This window comes from Nipponia nippon, unplaced genomic scaffold, assembly GCF_047370975.1.
Source record: "Nipponia nippon isolate SJK-2023a ecotype South Korea unplaced genomic scaffold, ASM4737097v1 scaffold_14, whole genome shotgun sequence".
Classification (NCBI taxonomy): Eukaryota; Metazoa; Chordata; class Aves; order Pelecaniformes; family Threskiornithidae; genus Nipponia; species Nipponia nippon.
In genome coordinates, this window is record NW_028262330.1 from 13190403 (window position 1) to 13206182 (window position 15780).

General features: G+C 43.4%; 1 protein-coding gene across 1 annotated transcript in view; it reads right to left on the minus strand.

Moving 5' to 3' along the window:
- The window catches only part of DNAH9 (dynein axonemal heavy chain 9), a 174845-nt gene that overhangs the window by 76277 nt on the left and 82788 nt on the right, over window positions 1-15780 (minus strand). Inside the window, exons 32-35 of the mRNA XM_087751325.1 lie at window positions 11359-11547; window positions 9800-10035; window positions 6705-6827; window positions 4386-4590 (exon numbers count right to left, since the gene is read on the minus strand). Of these exons, the coding sequence (XP_087607451.1) occupies window positions 4386-4590; window positions 6705-6827; window positions 9800-10035; window positions 11359-11547 (753 nt within the window). The remainder of the gene's footprint in view (window positions 1-4385; window positions 4591-6704; window positions 6828-9799; window positions 10036-11358; window positions 11548-15780) is intronic.

A 15780-nucleotide genomic window follows, 5' to 3' on the forward strand; every position in this document is an offset into this window, starting at 1 on the left:
AGTGCAAATTCTTCCAATTTCTGTGAAATGCCCCCTCCGTTCTCCCCAGACACTTGCTTCATTTCCCTCTCTTCTGCAGAAATACCAGTCATTAACGCTGTTCATGGTGGAAACAAAGACTCTCATCTGGCTCCTTTTTGAACTGATCCTCCAGAACAAGCTTTCTCCCATGAAATGTGATTGCCCTATTCTACGTGTTCGCTCGGGGAAACGGCGTCTTTCCTGGATTTCAGGTATATTACTTTATTCCACCACAAAGTCCTATTGTGAACACCTATTTTTAGCGTTATCGCAGAAAACATTCTGTGGGAAAGCTGTGCATCTGATTTGGATGCTGCTAAGATATAAGCGTGGTGACTATTCTCTACATAAATGAAGTCAATCGCTAACACTCTGGTACGTAAAACACTACTGTGTGACACACAGTTTTAAATCCTCAGACTTTGTTTAAGTGACACAACCAAGAAATGCAAGTTAACTTGCAAAAGAGTGTTTTATAGCCCTGCAAAAAATAGCCAGCTCCATGAAGTAGCAGATGTGGTGCATGTGGAATTGAGATAGGTTCTGCACCATGGCGACTAGCACATGACAGATTCAGTGTCATAAGCCAAGTGATTTAATGCTCCAAAGACAGTTTTTGGAAAACATACCCACACCTTCAAACCACCTACAGGGTCTGGAAGAGCCTGAGAAATGGGAAATGTGACCCTATGTCTCTTCCAATCCCACAACACACAAGGGAGCCAGCAGTATTTGATCTGTTGTCAGAGATTTTCAAACAGATTAACTAATTCTTTCATTAATAAGTCATCTTTCAATATTTGGGCTGAACTTCCATACACACGCTCATTCCATGTTAATGTCAACCCAAGTATTCAGCAGAGTGCGCACTGAAGCATACCTTTCATTGGTATTTCAGCCATGAATGGCTGCTTTTAAAGGCCTGCTCTGTAGGCATTACACACAGGAGTTTGCCCATGGTGGTAAATATTTTACAAGTCTTGAAACAGAAAACTAACATGGCTAATTTTGTGCATGCCTGTCATTCAAGCATAGCATGCCTTGAAAAATGACATTTTGCAAGCTATTATTCCAGGCCATGGACCGTAAGCCCTGGAGTTATTAATGAGGATGTGTGTGATTTTTGCTCCAATAGCTTGTAATCACCATGCAATTTCTGAAACGCACCCTTAGAAGTGCATACAATGCTGTATTCCCCACGACAGCCTGCATCTGTTGCAGCTTTATCATGCTATTGTTTTCAGCAGTAGCAAGGTCATCATTTCTTATTTCTGCAGTGGAGCTCATTATCTGTTATTTCACAGTTGATATATAACAGCGCTACTTCTGGGAAACAGGTTACTCTGAGAGCCTTCAAAATTTCATTCCATGAAAGAAAAAAAAAGTTCACCAGAGCTACAGGCCAGTTTTGCAGGATTCACTACCAACCCCTTCCTAGCTCAGCCACAGTAGCCACCTTCCTCTCCTTGTCCTTTCTGCTGGTTTTATTGTATTATTTTAACATCACAAACCAGAGGAAAAAAAAAATCCGTGTGTTTTCAGCCCATCACAGCCCAAATGTACAGGGACTTTCACACACACTTTACTTACTGAATTGGGAAAGCAGAACCCTAACTCATGGCTTATCCACCTATAGCTTGGGACGCAGGTGCCAAAATATTCTTCCTAAGGCTGTTCTCAGCACTAAACAGACAATGTATTTGAGGTAAATGCCATTTGAGACATTTCAGTCCAAACAGTGAAGTCTGGTGAAGGTGGGAGATACTTGAAACCGGTCCTGGTAAGGCTACGTGGACCACAGGCAGCGCCACCGGCACATGGACCACAGTCATCCTTGCAAAAAGAAATTGCAAATTAAACTAGTTAAAGGCCAGAGGGTTTGTACTGACTTGAGAGGGAAGGTCTCAGGACTTGGCTTTGCTTGCCTCAGCCTAAACTGGTTTCAGCTTCTCTTAGCTGTGATTGTCTCACAGCCAGGTCACTACTGCCTTAACCTGTTTTAGACTGGCTTTAATTCAGAGTCAAAGCAAGTAATTGTTCTGGACAGACTGATCTGTCTCTAGAGCCAAAATATGGCAGAGTGCAAATGCGGTCTCAGGTTCTGAACACCCATTGTAACAGGAGTGCAATCCTGTGAATCAGATAAAGATAGCTTCAAAGATAAGAAGGAACAGAAAGACTCAATAACTGGTAATCAATGAAGAAAAAGATTATGGAAACAGACTGTGTTGAGAAAACATTTCAAAAATATTAGTGTTATTGTAATTGGATTAATAATAGCTGTTTGGTGAATTTTGGTTAGGTTATTAACAATAAATTCTGGGCTCCACATATAAGGTGTGTTCTGTCTTTGCCCATAACAAGATTTTGAGCACAGTAACTATTGTGCAGCACTGTAGCAGTCACCTCCATCTGCCCACGAGCCAGAGCCTTAAACCTTCCCCAGATACCAAATGCCTGTCCCTTTTGCCCCAGGGTAGAGAGGATGGATTAAAACACACCTAGAGAAATGGTCTTTCCTTTGGAGAATCCAAAGATTCAAATCTGTGTCTTCAAGGAGCTCCCCCCAGCTATCAGACAACAAAAAAGCCCTAGCGGCTTTTTTCACATCAGTAAGTAGACTAGGGGCAGAAGAAGGTACTGAGCCCCTGCCCAGCAGTCATCCACAGAGGTCAGTGCACCTGCAGCCATTGCCAGCCCCCCTCACCATGTCTAAGGAGACCAGTCTCTGCTTTTATCCCAGCAGGGAAGAGATTTTTTTTGACTGACTGTTCCCCATCCAGCAGAACATCTTGAATAGCAGGCTGGTTTTCTCCTGCCTGATATCTGCTGAGGCAGCAGGACTGTAGCAGGAGGGAAGTAGATGAGAGGGAGGAGAGGTAGTGGGCTCTGGTATTATCTTGCTGTGGTGATATAGAGAAAAAGGTCTTAAATATTCTTAAAGAAAAAGAAAACTACATCCCACACCAATCTGTATCTGCTGAGTGCTTTCTGAAGCGAGACTACAGCCCCATATCCCCCACAGCCAGTGGCATAGCTGGCACGTGGGGACATATTTCCCTGGTCCTGTGCCCAACCTACTTCTTCCACAATACACATACCCTGAAGAAACAGGGACTTCAAAAGATGCGATCCCTAATTCACATAATTTTCACTGTTTTCTAATACACAGTTCTTTTACAGCATGGGAGGGAAGTGCTGCCGATTTTGAGTTACTAATTTTCAGAGCCTAATTGTGAATTTGTTGACTGCACATGATATTGAATTTGTCTGTCTTATTGTGACAGCAACCATTAACAGTGATGCTGCGGAGGCTGAGAGGAATGGTCCTTAACATAGCAGCAGTTCATGACACTACTATGCTAATCGTGGTCACCCCCCCACCAGTGCAAATCAGCAAAGGAACGCGGGTCTTTGTAGTATTTGCAACCCAGTGCTGAGCATATGCGAGGGCTGCCTGATCAAGAGGCTTTGGGTCTCTTACGGTCCCGGCAAGATAGCCATGGCTTACACATTAAATCAGTTCATTATGTATTTTTGATGCCATCTTTTGGCTCGTTAGCACACGAGCCTGGTTAAAACTAAATGCATCATTAAGGCTGCACAGCTAACGTACTTTAGAACCTCATTAAATGAAAAGATTATTACAGAACTGGATTGGCCTGACTGAACATGTGCAGTAAATTTATTCCCACTCTCAGTAAATATTTAGTATTATACATGTTCGTTACATTGTTAAACGTGCCATTAGAACAAAGGATTTTCTTTAAAAAATTATCTTGAAACTGAAGCCATACTTATTAAGAGAGAGAGAGAGAGAGAACACTTTGGCCTGTTACAAACAAGTGGGAGGAAGAACCAGAACAGAAAAATTTCATTACCAGCCTCACAATATTTACAGTGGGAATCCTATACCATAAATGCCTAAAATTAAGTAAGATTAAACCTACCTCCAAAATTAAATCTGTGCAGTCCAGAACAACCTGATATAATGAGAATCTTGGTGTCCATTTCCAAGAGGAGTAAGAAAAGAAAGACATTCTTACCCAAATTTTTGGAGAAAAAACTTGAAATTGTAGTTTAACTGTTCCCAAAATACCAAGAAAACAAAAGACTGAAGAAAAAAATTCCTCAATGTTTGTCATTCAAGGGAAATCTCCTGATTTTATGATGAGCTCAGCAATCTCTGCAGCCTTGCACATGAAATGCTATTTGTTTTAAATTACAATAATAATTTTATTATTATTATTATTATTATTATTATTATTATTATTATTATTATTATTATTATTAGTGTTATTATTATTATTATTAGTGTTATTATTATTTATACTTGCTCCCAGTGTAAACTCCCAGCTACAGACCTTAAGCTCTTCCAAGTCAGGCCTCTCCATGTTGACCACTGCCGCGAGCAGCTGGTCCTCCAAGCCATCTCGCGTGACAGTGAAGTTGATGAGGGTGCACTGTGCCTGCAGCTCGGGTTGGAAGTGGGGGTTTGCCAGTTTTGTGTGGAGGATGAGACGGAAAGCAGGGTTGAAGTCACACTCCTTGTCCCCAATCTTAATGTACCTGAAAATAGACAAAAAGGAGCATGAGTGCACATCTCTTCCAGGACATTTCACCCAAAGACAAATGGTAGTATCAGTCAATGGCATCTACCAGCATGGGACTTTGCACTCTTCACACAGAAATCACTATTAAAGCAAAAAGTATTTGAAACTGGACACACCTGAATCACCTCTGATTCAGGATAAAAGCCCCAGACAGTTGTCCCTCAATTTTGGTTCCTGTTTGAGAAGGCTCACAGTTTCCAGCAGCAGGATGGCCAGTTCAACCATAAACCCTCCTTGCTTTTTACAGAGTCTGTATTCTAGCTAAAGTTGGAGTTACATGGAAGAAAAGCCTCTGAGCATTGAGATTTTACTTAGCCACAGCTAAAATTGCCAGGTCTGTTGGCTCAGATCAGGCCAACTCTGTGGTCACATTGAGCTTGAGCAGTGAAGCCAGATTAGGACAGTAGCTGGTTGCCATTCCTGGGAGGTAACATCACTCAGGAAAACCCAGCCTTCTCCTGTTGTGCATTTCTAACATCAAGACTAAATCTTACAGAGACCCCAGAAATCAACATACTCTGAACCCAAGTTTAACAAAGCCCATGGGAACCAGAGGAAAAGAGAAAATGGAAATGCTTTCAGAGATGCAGTTGGACTGTTACAGAAGCAGTGGTGTTACAAGGGAATTTGAATACACTTTCTAGTCAAACATCAGCTCACTAGGTGTCCTCTTGGCCACCTCAATTGCTTTTAAGGCTGTGAAACTGAGGCAGAGAGAAATCGCACAGTACATGCAGCTCACAGCAGCACCCAGAAGTAGTGCCAAGAGCCCCGACTTCAAAAAACCTTCTTTCTCTGGGACTACCAGCACCTATCTGTGGGGTCTGGGCTCATGTCCTGGAAAACATGAAACCCATGGACTTTTTATTTGATTTATGACTTATTTTCCCTTTTTTAGGAAACACGTGATCTCACAGGGAGTTTTGAGAACAGAGACATACTGTCCCGAAAGGGGATGACCGAGTTATTCACTTTAGGGGGGTTCAGGAGTCCCACCACCTCTGCTGTACTCCTATCGCCTCTTTCAAACATTTCAATCCGCTTCACTGGGACCGTCACTCCCTCTGAAATGATCCTTCCCCTCCAGCTGAACCCACAGCTGAACCCACAACCAACCACCCTGCTCATGATGTTTTCCCCTGCAAACTTTCCAGATAGCTTGCCTTTCCCAGCAGTTCACGTCATCCTAGGATATTTTAGGCAAGTAAGGAAATGATCTCAAAGAACTTAAGGAATGTGAAAGGCAAAGCTTAACAGGCCTTTTTGTTATTTACTGCACAAAGCCAAGAGCAGGACTGCACTGCAAGGCCCTGCAGCAGGCACAGAGGTCAGCCCATGCCAGGCTCCTGCAAGCGGCAAAGCTGCTGGCGGCAGAGACTTTCAAAAGCCCGAAAGACAACCATCCTTCTAAAGGCAGATGACTCCACTCTGTGAAAGCCAGCAAAACAACATCAAAAGAGTCCCTGAATCAAGTTCAGCGCTGAGCACGAGGTTTTATCTGTTGCCATTATATGAGCACACACTAAAAATGTGCTTATTTTACTCTACATACAGAAAGAAGGAAAAAGTGAACTCCCTTACTGCCCTTCTCACTGACCTCCTCTCAGCTGGAGCGTGACCAGCAGCTGCCATGAAGAACCTGACCTCATTAAGAAACACTTATATATTCTTAATGCTTAAACCCATAGCTATATTCCTAAGCGGTGCATGGTGTTTGCTAAAATTCAAGGTTACTTTTTCTTCACAACAGCAATAGCTATTTTGGTAATAATTCAGTGTCAGGATAGCCAATTACAGACACCAAGGTCACTATACAAAAGGAGAATTACAGGTTTCTCTTTTACATGAGGTTTGAATGACACTGTCCAACAAAATGAAAAATCTAGGTTTATTTCAAAGCCATCCTATGACTGAATTACCTGTGATTGCCTGATTTAAAATGCTCTCACTTCTGAAGGCAGGATGTTAGTGCTGCTGTATATGAGCACCCACAATTTGAGGTCAGGAACAGAAAGCACAACAGCACAGAGAACACGTTCGCACATGCCATTAAACCTTCCCGAAGCTCACCTTCCTTTCTTGATTGTTTCTCGCCCCAGTAACGGCCCCAAAACTGGATCCACAGATTCCTCCAGGTTTTCAATCAAAACCAGTTCTCCTGCAGCCAGGGCTCGTTCCATCATGTCCAAATACCTGTGGGAAACAGCATTGGTACCCGCCGCAGCAAGGCTGGATGTGATGCTTTGCAGCAAGTAAGAGGTGAGGGGGACAGAGGGGTGGCTCCACACTGCGATGGCAGCTCCATACACATGCCAGCAGTTGCAAGAGAGAAAGAGGGGTAAGATGGTCCAGGAAGTGGCACTGGCAGAGTCTTGGCTGTCCAACAAAGAGAATCAGGTCTCAGACCTCCCAAGGGCAAGCAATAACTGTCTTCTTTCCCGAGAAAAGAGCATGGGCATCCGTGAACAAAGACGGGACAGCCTGGAGTTATTTTTAGCTAATACTTTGTTTCCCGCAGAACCCACTGGCACAGTTAATCTTGCATAAAAGCAAGGACAAAGAGCAGGTTTCAGCTCCATTTTGCCCAGGGTTTAGGTTCACGTTTAGGACAGCTTCTTTCCTCATAAAGAAATTGGACTCCTTTGCCCGGTGCCTAACTGTGAAACAGGGATGCTCTGCATTGGGATGCTTTCTATCAGGAAGGGCAGGGTCAAGCACTTGTGCTCTCCCCTTCAGGGCTGCTCTGCACTTCACACAACTTCTCTGCAGAGGAGAGAAGGGCCCTGGGCAGGCAGTAAGGATGCTCCAGGCACTGTTACACCATCACTGTTGCACTGAATCACTCCAACTAACTTCACTGGCTAAAATTTAGGTTCCTTGTATAAGCTAGATAGTTTTGGACCTCAAGAGGTGATAGAAAGATCTACAACAAGAAGTTTAGAGTGACCTTTAGGCCCGACCTTTAAAGCAATATGCTGTGGTGGTGTGCTCCCCCTGTACCCTCCTGCCCCACCCCACATCTGACCTTTTCCCATGGCCCTGCTCAGGTGATAATCACCAGTGGCAGTTGTGATGGCTGCATCCAGCTCGGAGTGGATTTGGGGGAGGCAGATAACAACACAACAGCCAAGGGCTAATTTATGGCAATGTGTCTACCTAACCACAGTGCTGGTCAGTGTCCAGCTCAAGCTAGATTTGGAAGAAACTAACATATGCAGTCGGTATGTAAATATGACTATGAGTTAATCATCTTACCCCCATAAATAGTGAGCAGCCCAAGAGCCCTTTGAGCTGTCCTGCATGGCAGCAGGCTGCACACCAGGATCTCCCCTTGAGTAGGGACGCCTCTCAAGGTTACTCCTTGAGGTTGAGAGATTCCTTGCCACAACAGATCCTCAGTAAGCAACTAATAGCATGCTAAACTTTGAAATCTTAGCTAAGTGACATAAAGGATTGATTGTGCATATGTAATCCTTTAGACATAAAGTGTTGACCAAGTCTGGGACTAGGATTGGATCCATATGCACCTAGACTCCTCTTTGAGAAGGAGTTTAGAAAGCAAGGGGGTCATCTCTGAACTTCATGACTCAACAGGAGGGTCTCCCTGACAGTTTTGTCTAACCTTGTCTTCTATGCAGTAAATAATCAAGTGTATATTGCCATGGAATCTCATTAAACCACTGTCGCATTTATTATCAAACTTTGTTATCAATAAACATATTGCTCTTACAAGTGCACCCTCACTCCATCCGCGACATATGTTGACACAATGCAAACCTCATCCTTGATCAGCAGCCCCCATTTTTCTGAGTCCAGGAATATTTTATGCATTTTATACAAAGGAACAGTCAGAGCAAATGGCAGCAGCTGACCCCAAAGCTGCTCAAATGGCCCTTTCCTGAAGGAGAGAGGGGTGTGGGTTCAAACCTCTTAAAGCAGTTGAAAGCAAGCAAGCACCATTTCCCAGATGATGAAACACTCCCTTATTTACTGTAATGGGGCAGTGAAGGTGCTTTTAGCCAATGGCCCTGAGGCGTCACAGCAACACACTAAAGTCCTCTCTTAGAGTACCTGCCAGCCTGGTGTGTGGCTGGGGAGGGAGGGGAAAAAGAGATGCTGTGTTTGCATAGCAATCTGTAATGGAAGCATATGAATGTTACAGGGCCTATTCCTCTTGTTCCATCCTGGAGGTTTGTATTTAGGTGCCTCCTCTGGGATCCTTAGTTTTCCACAGACTGCTTTGAATAACTGCAAGGCTTGGTGACCAGATTGGCCAGGAAATAGAAACTTGCTCTAATGAAAAATGAGCTGTATTTTCATCCCACACAAGACCAAATCTAATAACTTCTTTTTATTTTCTGTGAGGAAAGCAGAGGAGGCACCAGCAAACAACCTGGGCAACCCCAAGACATCTCCAAATCTACATGAATTTGCAAGACCCAAGCTTGGGTCACTCTTGCCTGTTGCCAGTGCTTTGCTCTGTATTAAAAAAAAATAATCTCAGTGCTTATACCCAAGCAAGGATTTCACTCTGGGTCTGCTCCATCCCAGCTGAAAGACCTCACTTGTGGGTAGAAATAGCTGCAAACTGAGATAGCAGAAGTCTGTGCACAGACCTGAGATAAGAGCCAGGAGAGGGAAAGCCTTCCCATAAAAGATTTAGCCAGATCAATGCAGGCGTGCTGCAATGAGAATATCCTAGCTGGTGCCAGTCTGGGAGCAGAGTTAGCCCAGCCGGTCTTCAGGGCATGGTGACCCTCATGGCAGCTTCACCCTCTGTGCCCAGGCCCTCTCTCTTCTTCCAAGATGTAGGAAGCCCTACGCACCCTCCTGGGTGAAAGTGAGTTAGGACATGACACGTAAGGCAAGCCCAACGGAGGATGCCATAGTCCTACACATAACTCAGCCTCCAGCACATAGCTCTCTCCATTCTCAGTTTCAGAGGAGTTTCTATGGTAACTGAGCCAAGCACTAAACAGACCCTCTATTTAATGAGACATCTCTATCATTTTAGTAATGAATAAGCAGCTAATGCGCAAATACATTTGAGGGTTTTCCTCAATGTAATTGGCTCAGATAGTTGCAGTTAAATATATGCTGTTCATCAAATATGACAGGCAGATAACCATTAGAAGGTATTATTATGTGATAAGGCTGATGTTTACCCCTTCTGCCCAATTCGGATCACTCGAAGGTCTTCGCCATACTTCGTTTTGATCCATTTGATACCCTGCAGCTGGGGATCCACCATGAGGGGCCAGCGCTCACAGTTGGTGAGAATGGTGGCATTTTCAGCGGACATTCGATCAGCTGGCAGGCCCTCGTTCTGCCAAGCCGCTACATCAGCATCATCTGTCAGCATGGTCAAAGGATCGAGGGATGGAGTTGCAGGGATTGGCACCTGGGAGGAAAGGAGGAATGCTTCTTAGTGTGTCGGCAAAAAGCAGCAAGTGCGACTTGCAACACACTCTGGAGATGAGCAAGGAAAATACTTCAAGAAAAGTTAGCTTAATTAAAAACTGGTGTCATATTTTTCAGTGGCCTCCCATTCTATGGGATAGTTTGGATCTAGTATCAAGTGTTTCCCAACAACTCCCTGTTGTGAATGAACCCAAATTATGCAAGCAACCCAAAGATTTTTGCCTGCAGAGCACTAAACACCCCGAAGGGCCACAGCCCAGCCAAGCAGGCTCAGATCACACTCTGCCATGCACAAGCTCTCTGAGACAGCTTGGAAGAATATAATTAACACCCTCATAAGCCTGCTGTTGTGTTGCAAAATGGCATTAGCAGTTCCAGAAACACTTCTCTGACATGAGAGGCCATTTCTAGGTGTGACAACTAGAAAGTTATATGTGCCAGATATCTGAGCAGAATGGGCCTTTAATTTTCCATTAGAAATACAGGCACTTCCTTGAAATTTCTAAGCACAGAGTCAGGTAATTTTTGGAAGAATATTGCCTTTTTAAACTAAATTTTTGGCTTAGTATTAAGAAATGCAGAATGAAGTTTTTCCTCTCTCAACCTAAGGAACTTGCTGATTTTCTCAGCTTTTTGATTTGGGCATCACTGCTCCGTTGTGACCTCATTTAAAAGCTTCTTGTCATTTCACCAGGATTTATAACATCCAGTTACTGTACTGATGTGCAAAATCTCAATCCTGCAGGAGACCGAGCACTTGCACTTACCGATGCATGAGAAGACCTGTTAAAAATTAGTGAAATATTAAACAAGTTTGAAGCACGACGGTGTACATCTGGTCCAAACAGCAAGACATGGGTAAAACCAGCTGAGAGGCATGGCCAGCATGAACAGAGCTTGTGTCCAGCATGAAGAACCATCTGGAGTTTTTCCAGGCCTACTAGAGAGCTGGCAGTGAGCTCTGCCTGCTCCAAGCAATTCCTTCTCCATATTACCTCCCACCTTCTAGCCATCCCTGATGCCTGGTTAAAACTGCACAGCATTGGTACTGGGCTCCATGTCTGGGTTGCTGCATCAGGGATTTTCCTCTGTACATGGAGGAATCAGGTCACTTGCATGGAGCAAGGACACCACAACATGTTCCCCACAGAGAAGTAAATCAAGCGTAGCTATGTCCTGCTTCCCAGTCCAGCTCAGTGGGGATAAAAGAATGCCCCTCATTTGGGGGATCCCCTGTGGACATCAGAATTTATGGCCCCATTAATTCCAGTAACAACGGCTTTTCAGGGAAATCAGAGCTTACTTTTAGCTGGTGCAAATACGGCTTCCAAATTCCATCCAGGAGGTCTTGACGGTATTTCTTGGTGAAGTAGCCCAGGTAGGAGACGAAGGCTGTAATCAGCAAGACATCTCCACACAAGGTGCTTTGTTGTTGTTTGAAATCCTTCACAGCTTCAGCCCATCTCACGTTCTCAGAGGTGAGTCCCCCAACCTACAATTTCCCAAGTCAACTTGAACATTACAGTGGTTCTTTAAGCAATACTTCAGGATCTGGCCATGTCCCTACCTTGTTGCTGATGTCAATTGTCATTTGCTAAAGTTTAAAACCTGGGGATGGGAAATATTCAACAGTTACTTTGCTAACGTCTCCATCCCATTCAGTGAAAGACTGGTCCTGCAGTGAAATCTCAGCTGTTTGCTCCACAACCCCTCTAACATCATCAAGGGAGGATCCATCACTTCCTCAGCAGGAATTCACAAAAAGATATCTGCATAAGGATTTCTGAGGCAGCCCATCAGATGTTAATTGCCTTAATGCCACAGATTCACACCTCATTACACCCTCTCTCACACAGAGCACTCCTCTCCAACAGCCACAACCTTCAGCTATTTCACACAATTTATTATTATCATCCCAGGTCGATGGGATTTTGATCACAATCCCCTTGGGTCTATATTTTTCTTTCCCTTAAGGCTCTGTCCAGAAAACACTTCCTCATGGACATTTTTCATGAGCATCCAATGCACAAACAGTCCAACTGGGGGCTTACTAGCTTTGAAGAGTGTGCAGCATCTCCTTGTAAAATAAGATATCTCTATGTGCATGGACAACTTCTTTTACCATTGATATGTTTCAGGGTACTATTGGTCCCTCATTCCTGAAGTCTTGTGATTATAAGAGATATTCTGACACACACCCCCTTTTTTTTTTAAAGGAGAAAACTTTAGCTCTGTTAACTGAGAAACACAGCTTGGAAATATGAATGGAATGCAACCTTCAGGTTCACAAGCCAGAAAAACCCACAACACTTGTAAGTTGGCCTTATGGATTTGAGACTGAGAATGCCAAACCTTATGGTCAAATTCACAATCACTCTCCTGTTGTCAAGGTGCTCTAGGAACATTCATGCAACGTACAGATCCCCTCTACTCAGCGGTCTCTGTTACCAGGGCCAACCAGCACTTTCTATTTTTCCTTCTTCAGTATATAGTCCAGACGAGCTTAGGGTTATTTCTCCTATTTCTCATTTTTATTAAAAATTCTTCTATATCCTTCTCTTTTGCAAACCTCCCCAAATAAGGGGTGCTTCAAATGTGACTAATACAACACTGTCTCCTTCTTTGAGGTCACTGTTAAATGTTAAATAGGACCAGCTCTAACACAAATCCCTATGATAAGCCTTATGAACACCTCGAATAACTCATTCCACTAAACTGGATTATCTTATCATCTTAAGCTGATATGCAGCACACAGGTCCCCAGGATGGGAAGGCACCACCTTCAGATCCTCACTGAATTCCACCATCACACATTCCAACTTGACCAAGTCCTATTTCTAGCAGAATCTTACTGCCTTCTGAGGGTTAGGAGCCACCTTCTCATTTCCAACACAAAATGACTCCTGGCCAGTTTATGCCATGGCTTCTGATGCACACTGTCCTCCAGCTCAAACAGCTCTCCTTTCACGATCATGTGTACCTCCAGATGCTTTTATAAACAGCCAGTATTTTCTAGGGAATGTGCTCTGCTTGGCTAAGCAAAAGAAGTTGATCTGGTTCCTCTCTGAAATACACAAACACAGGAACAGCTCTATCGGGCCAGACCCAAGGTCCACATCCTTCTGCATCTTGTTTGCTGACAGCAGCCCTTAGCAGATGACTTGGGAAGACTGTGGAAATGAGCACCTGGTAATAGTTCCTGACATAATCTCCCAGCTTCCCACAACTGGAGGTTTAAAGACCTTCTGAAACAGAGCTTATATCTTTGTGCTTAATAGCCACTGATTATTTTTTCCTTCATGACTGAGTCTAAGCTGCCGTGGATACCAACCAACCTTTTGGCATCTACAGCATCCTGTGGCCAGGAGATACGCAGTTTAGCTATGCTTTCTGTGAAAAAAGTACATTCTTTGATGTGCTGCCTGACCTTTTCAATTGCTAAAACCTGTTTGCACAGTGGAAAAACAGCGAACAATCACGCTCGTGTCACCTTCTCCATACCACTCATGATTTCAAGCCCTTGATAGCCCCTCTGCTGTCTCCTTTTAAGGTTGAAGAGCTTTAGCCTATTCAGTAATTCCTCACACAGAAGAAGCCTTTTGATTGTCCTTGCAATCTTTATCTTTACCGAATGATGTAATCTTTATTATCCAGTTTCTTTTCATTGTTACCTTCTCTGCACCATTTCCCATTCTACGACATCCTTTGAGGTACAGCAGAGGGGGCGGAGGTAGGGCTGCACATTCAAGATTTATTTAGAATGGATTTATATAGTGAGATTGTGATTTTTCTCTGTTTTGTTCTCTCTTTTTTTTTCCTAATAAACCCTAACATTCAATTTCGACTTGGGTTTTTGGTTTGTTGAGGGATTTTTTTTGCCTCTGGGAACACAGAGCTCACATACTCACAGAACTCTTAACTCCCTCATTTCATTCCTGAATGATAATAACTAGCTCAGCATCACTTACAGGGCATGTAAAGTGAAAACTAATTTTTCCAATATACATTACTTTACATTTATCTACCTGGCATTTCCTACCTCCATCACTTGGTATAATTTTTACAATTCTTTATAGACAGTCTCCATCATTACTGTATTCGTATAACGGAAAAGCCGTGAGACCTACTTACACACCGTCTAGTCCAGATTGTTTATGATTATTCTGATGAAAAAAGAACTAACAGACACCTGCAATAATACCGCCGATGGCCTTCCTGCCTTGACAAATCTGCCCCTTTGAATCAGTGAAAACTGCCTTCTGGGCAATCTGACTCCTTCCAGGAGCAGAAAGAGAGGCCGCAGATTTCTCTTTGCCTCATTCAATCTCAGAGCTGTCCCTAAACCTGTTTCAGCTGAGTTACTCTTTCACAAACGTGAACCACCATCCTACTCACAAAGCTGCAGAGATTTCCCCAGTGCCTTTTGCTGATCTCGGTGCATGCTGATATTCCCTTAGCCTTGCTAGAAAGCCTACTTTTGATATGATTAGGACTACATGTGCCTTTCTTAGGGCTACACGATGTGTAGGGCAAAGCCTGAACAAATAGATTCAAGTGGTCCTCGCTGGTTGCTAGCAATGTGCTTCTGGTTTAGAGACAAGCAATCTGTTATAAATCCACAGTTACGTGTCTGCATCTTGTATTATTGAATTTCATCCCATTCCTGTAGTTCCCATATCCAGACCATCCAGTTATTTCAACTGCAGTCATGCTTCCTCTTTGTCTGTAGGAATTCCCATTTTTTATGTTCTCAGTCTTATAGGTCTATCTTATCATGTATACCCACATTCCTTAAAGGGGAGCATATGAAGGCTGGAAAATATCAGGGATCAGGCAGCACGGGATACACCTGCCCTGTTCCTCCTCTGTTCTGGACTTTTGCCAGAGTCCAGCTGAAGCCAGACAGACCCTGGTCTCAGCCCACATATCTGTTCTTATGTAATTCTACTTGTTGAAAAAGAAGCAAAGCACTACTTTTAAGTTATCGGTTACTCTTAAGGATCATACCTAAACTATCCTTAATCTCAACTCCAGTAACAGTGCATAGAAGTCCACTTCCTCCGTCTTTCCTTTGTAGCTTTTATAGATGAACTACCTACAGGTCTTTCCTCCAGCCTCCTTGAGGTCAATTCTCATACTACTCCCATAGCCTCTAAGACCAAGAAGTCTTTATTGATCTGTTTTTTCTAATACTTGTAGACTCTCTACATACTCCTAATTAATTTCTTGAGGTGATTTTTTTTTAATCCGCTTAGGTCCTGGGGGTCTTTTCTTCTCCCTTGCTTGGGTCACACACTACTGCCAGTTTTAGTATCTTAAAGAAATCCCAGGTGTCTTCCACCTCAGATCCTGGAAGTCATTGAAATTCTTTTTATTTAGCAAGTAGCAAATTAAAAGCCATCTCACTTCATCACCTTTAGCTCTTTGATAATCAGGGATAGTGAACAATCCTTCCCTATCCACCTTCTGCATACTATTCATGATTTTATAGGCTTCTGTCACATCTATCCCTACACTGTCTCTTTTCCAAAATGATGAGTCCTGATCTATTTCCTCTCTTCACATATGGAAGCTGTTGCATACATCTTTGTACCTTTTCTAGGTCGCCTACAGCCTTCTGAGATGGGGTAACCCCACTGTGTTCAGCATGCAAGGTGTAGGCACATCACAGATCTGGAATGATACAGTGATTGTTTAACTTCTGCTTCCTGATTTTTTCCTACCC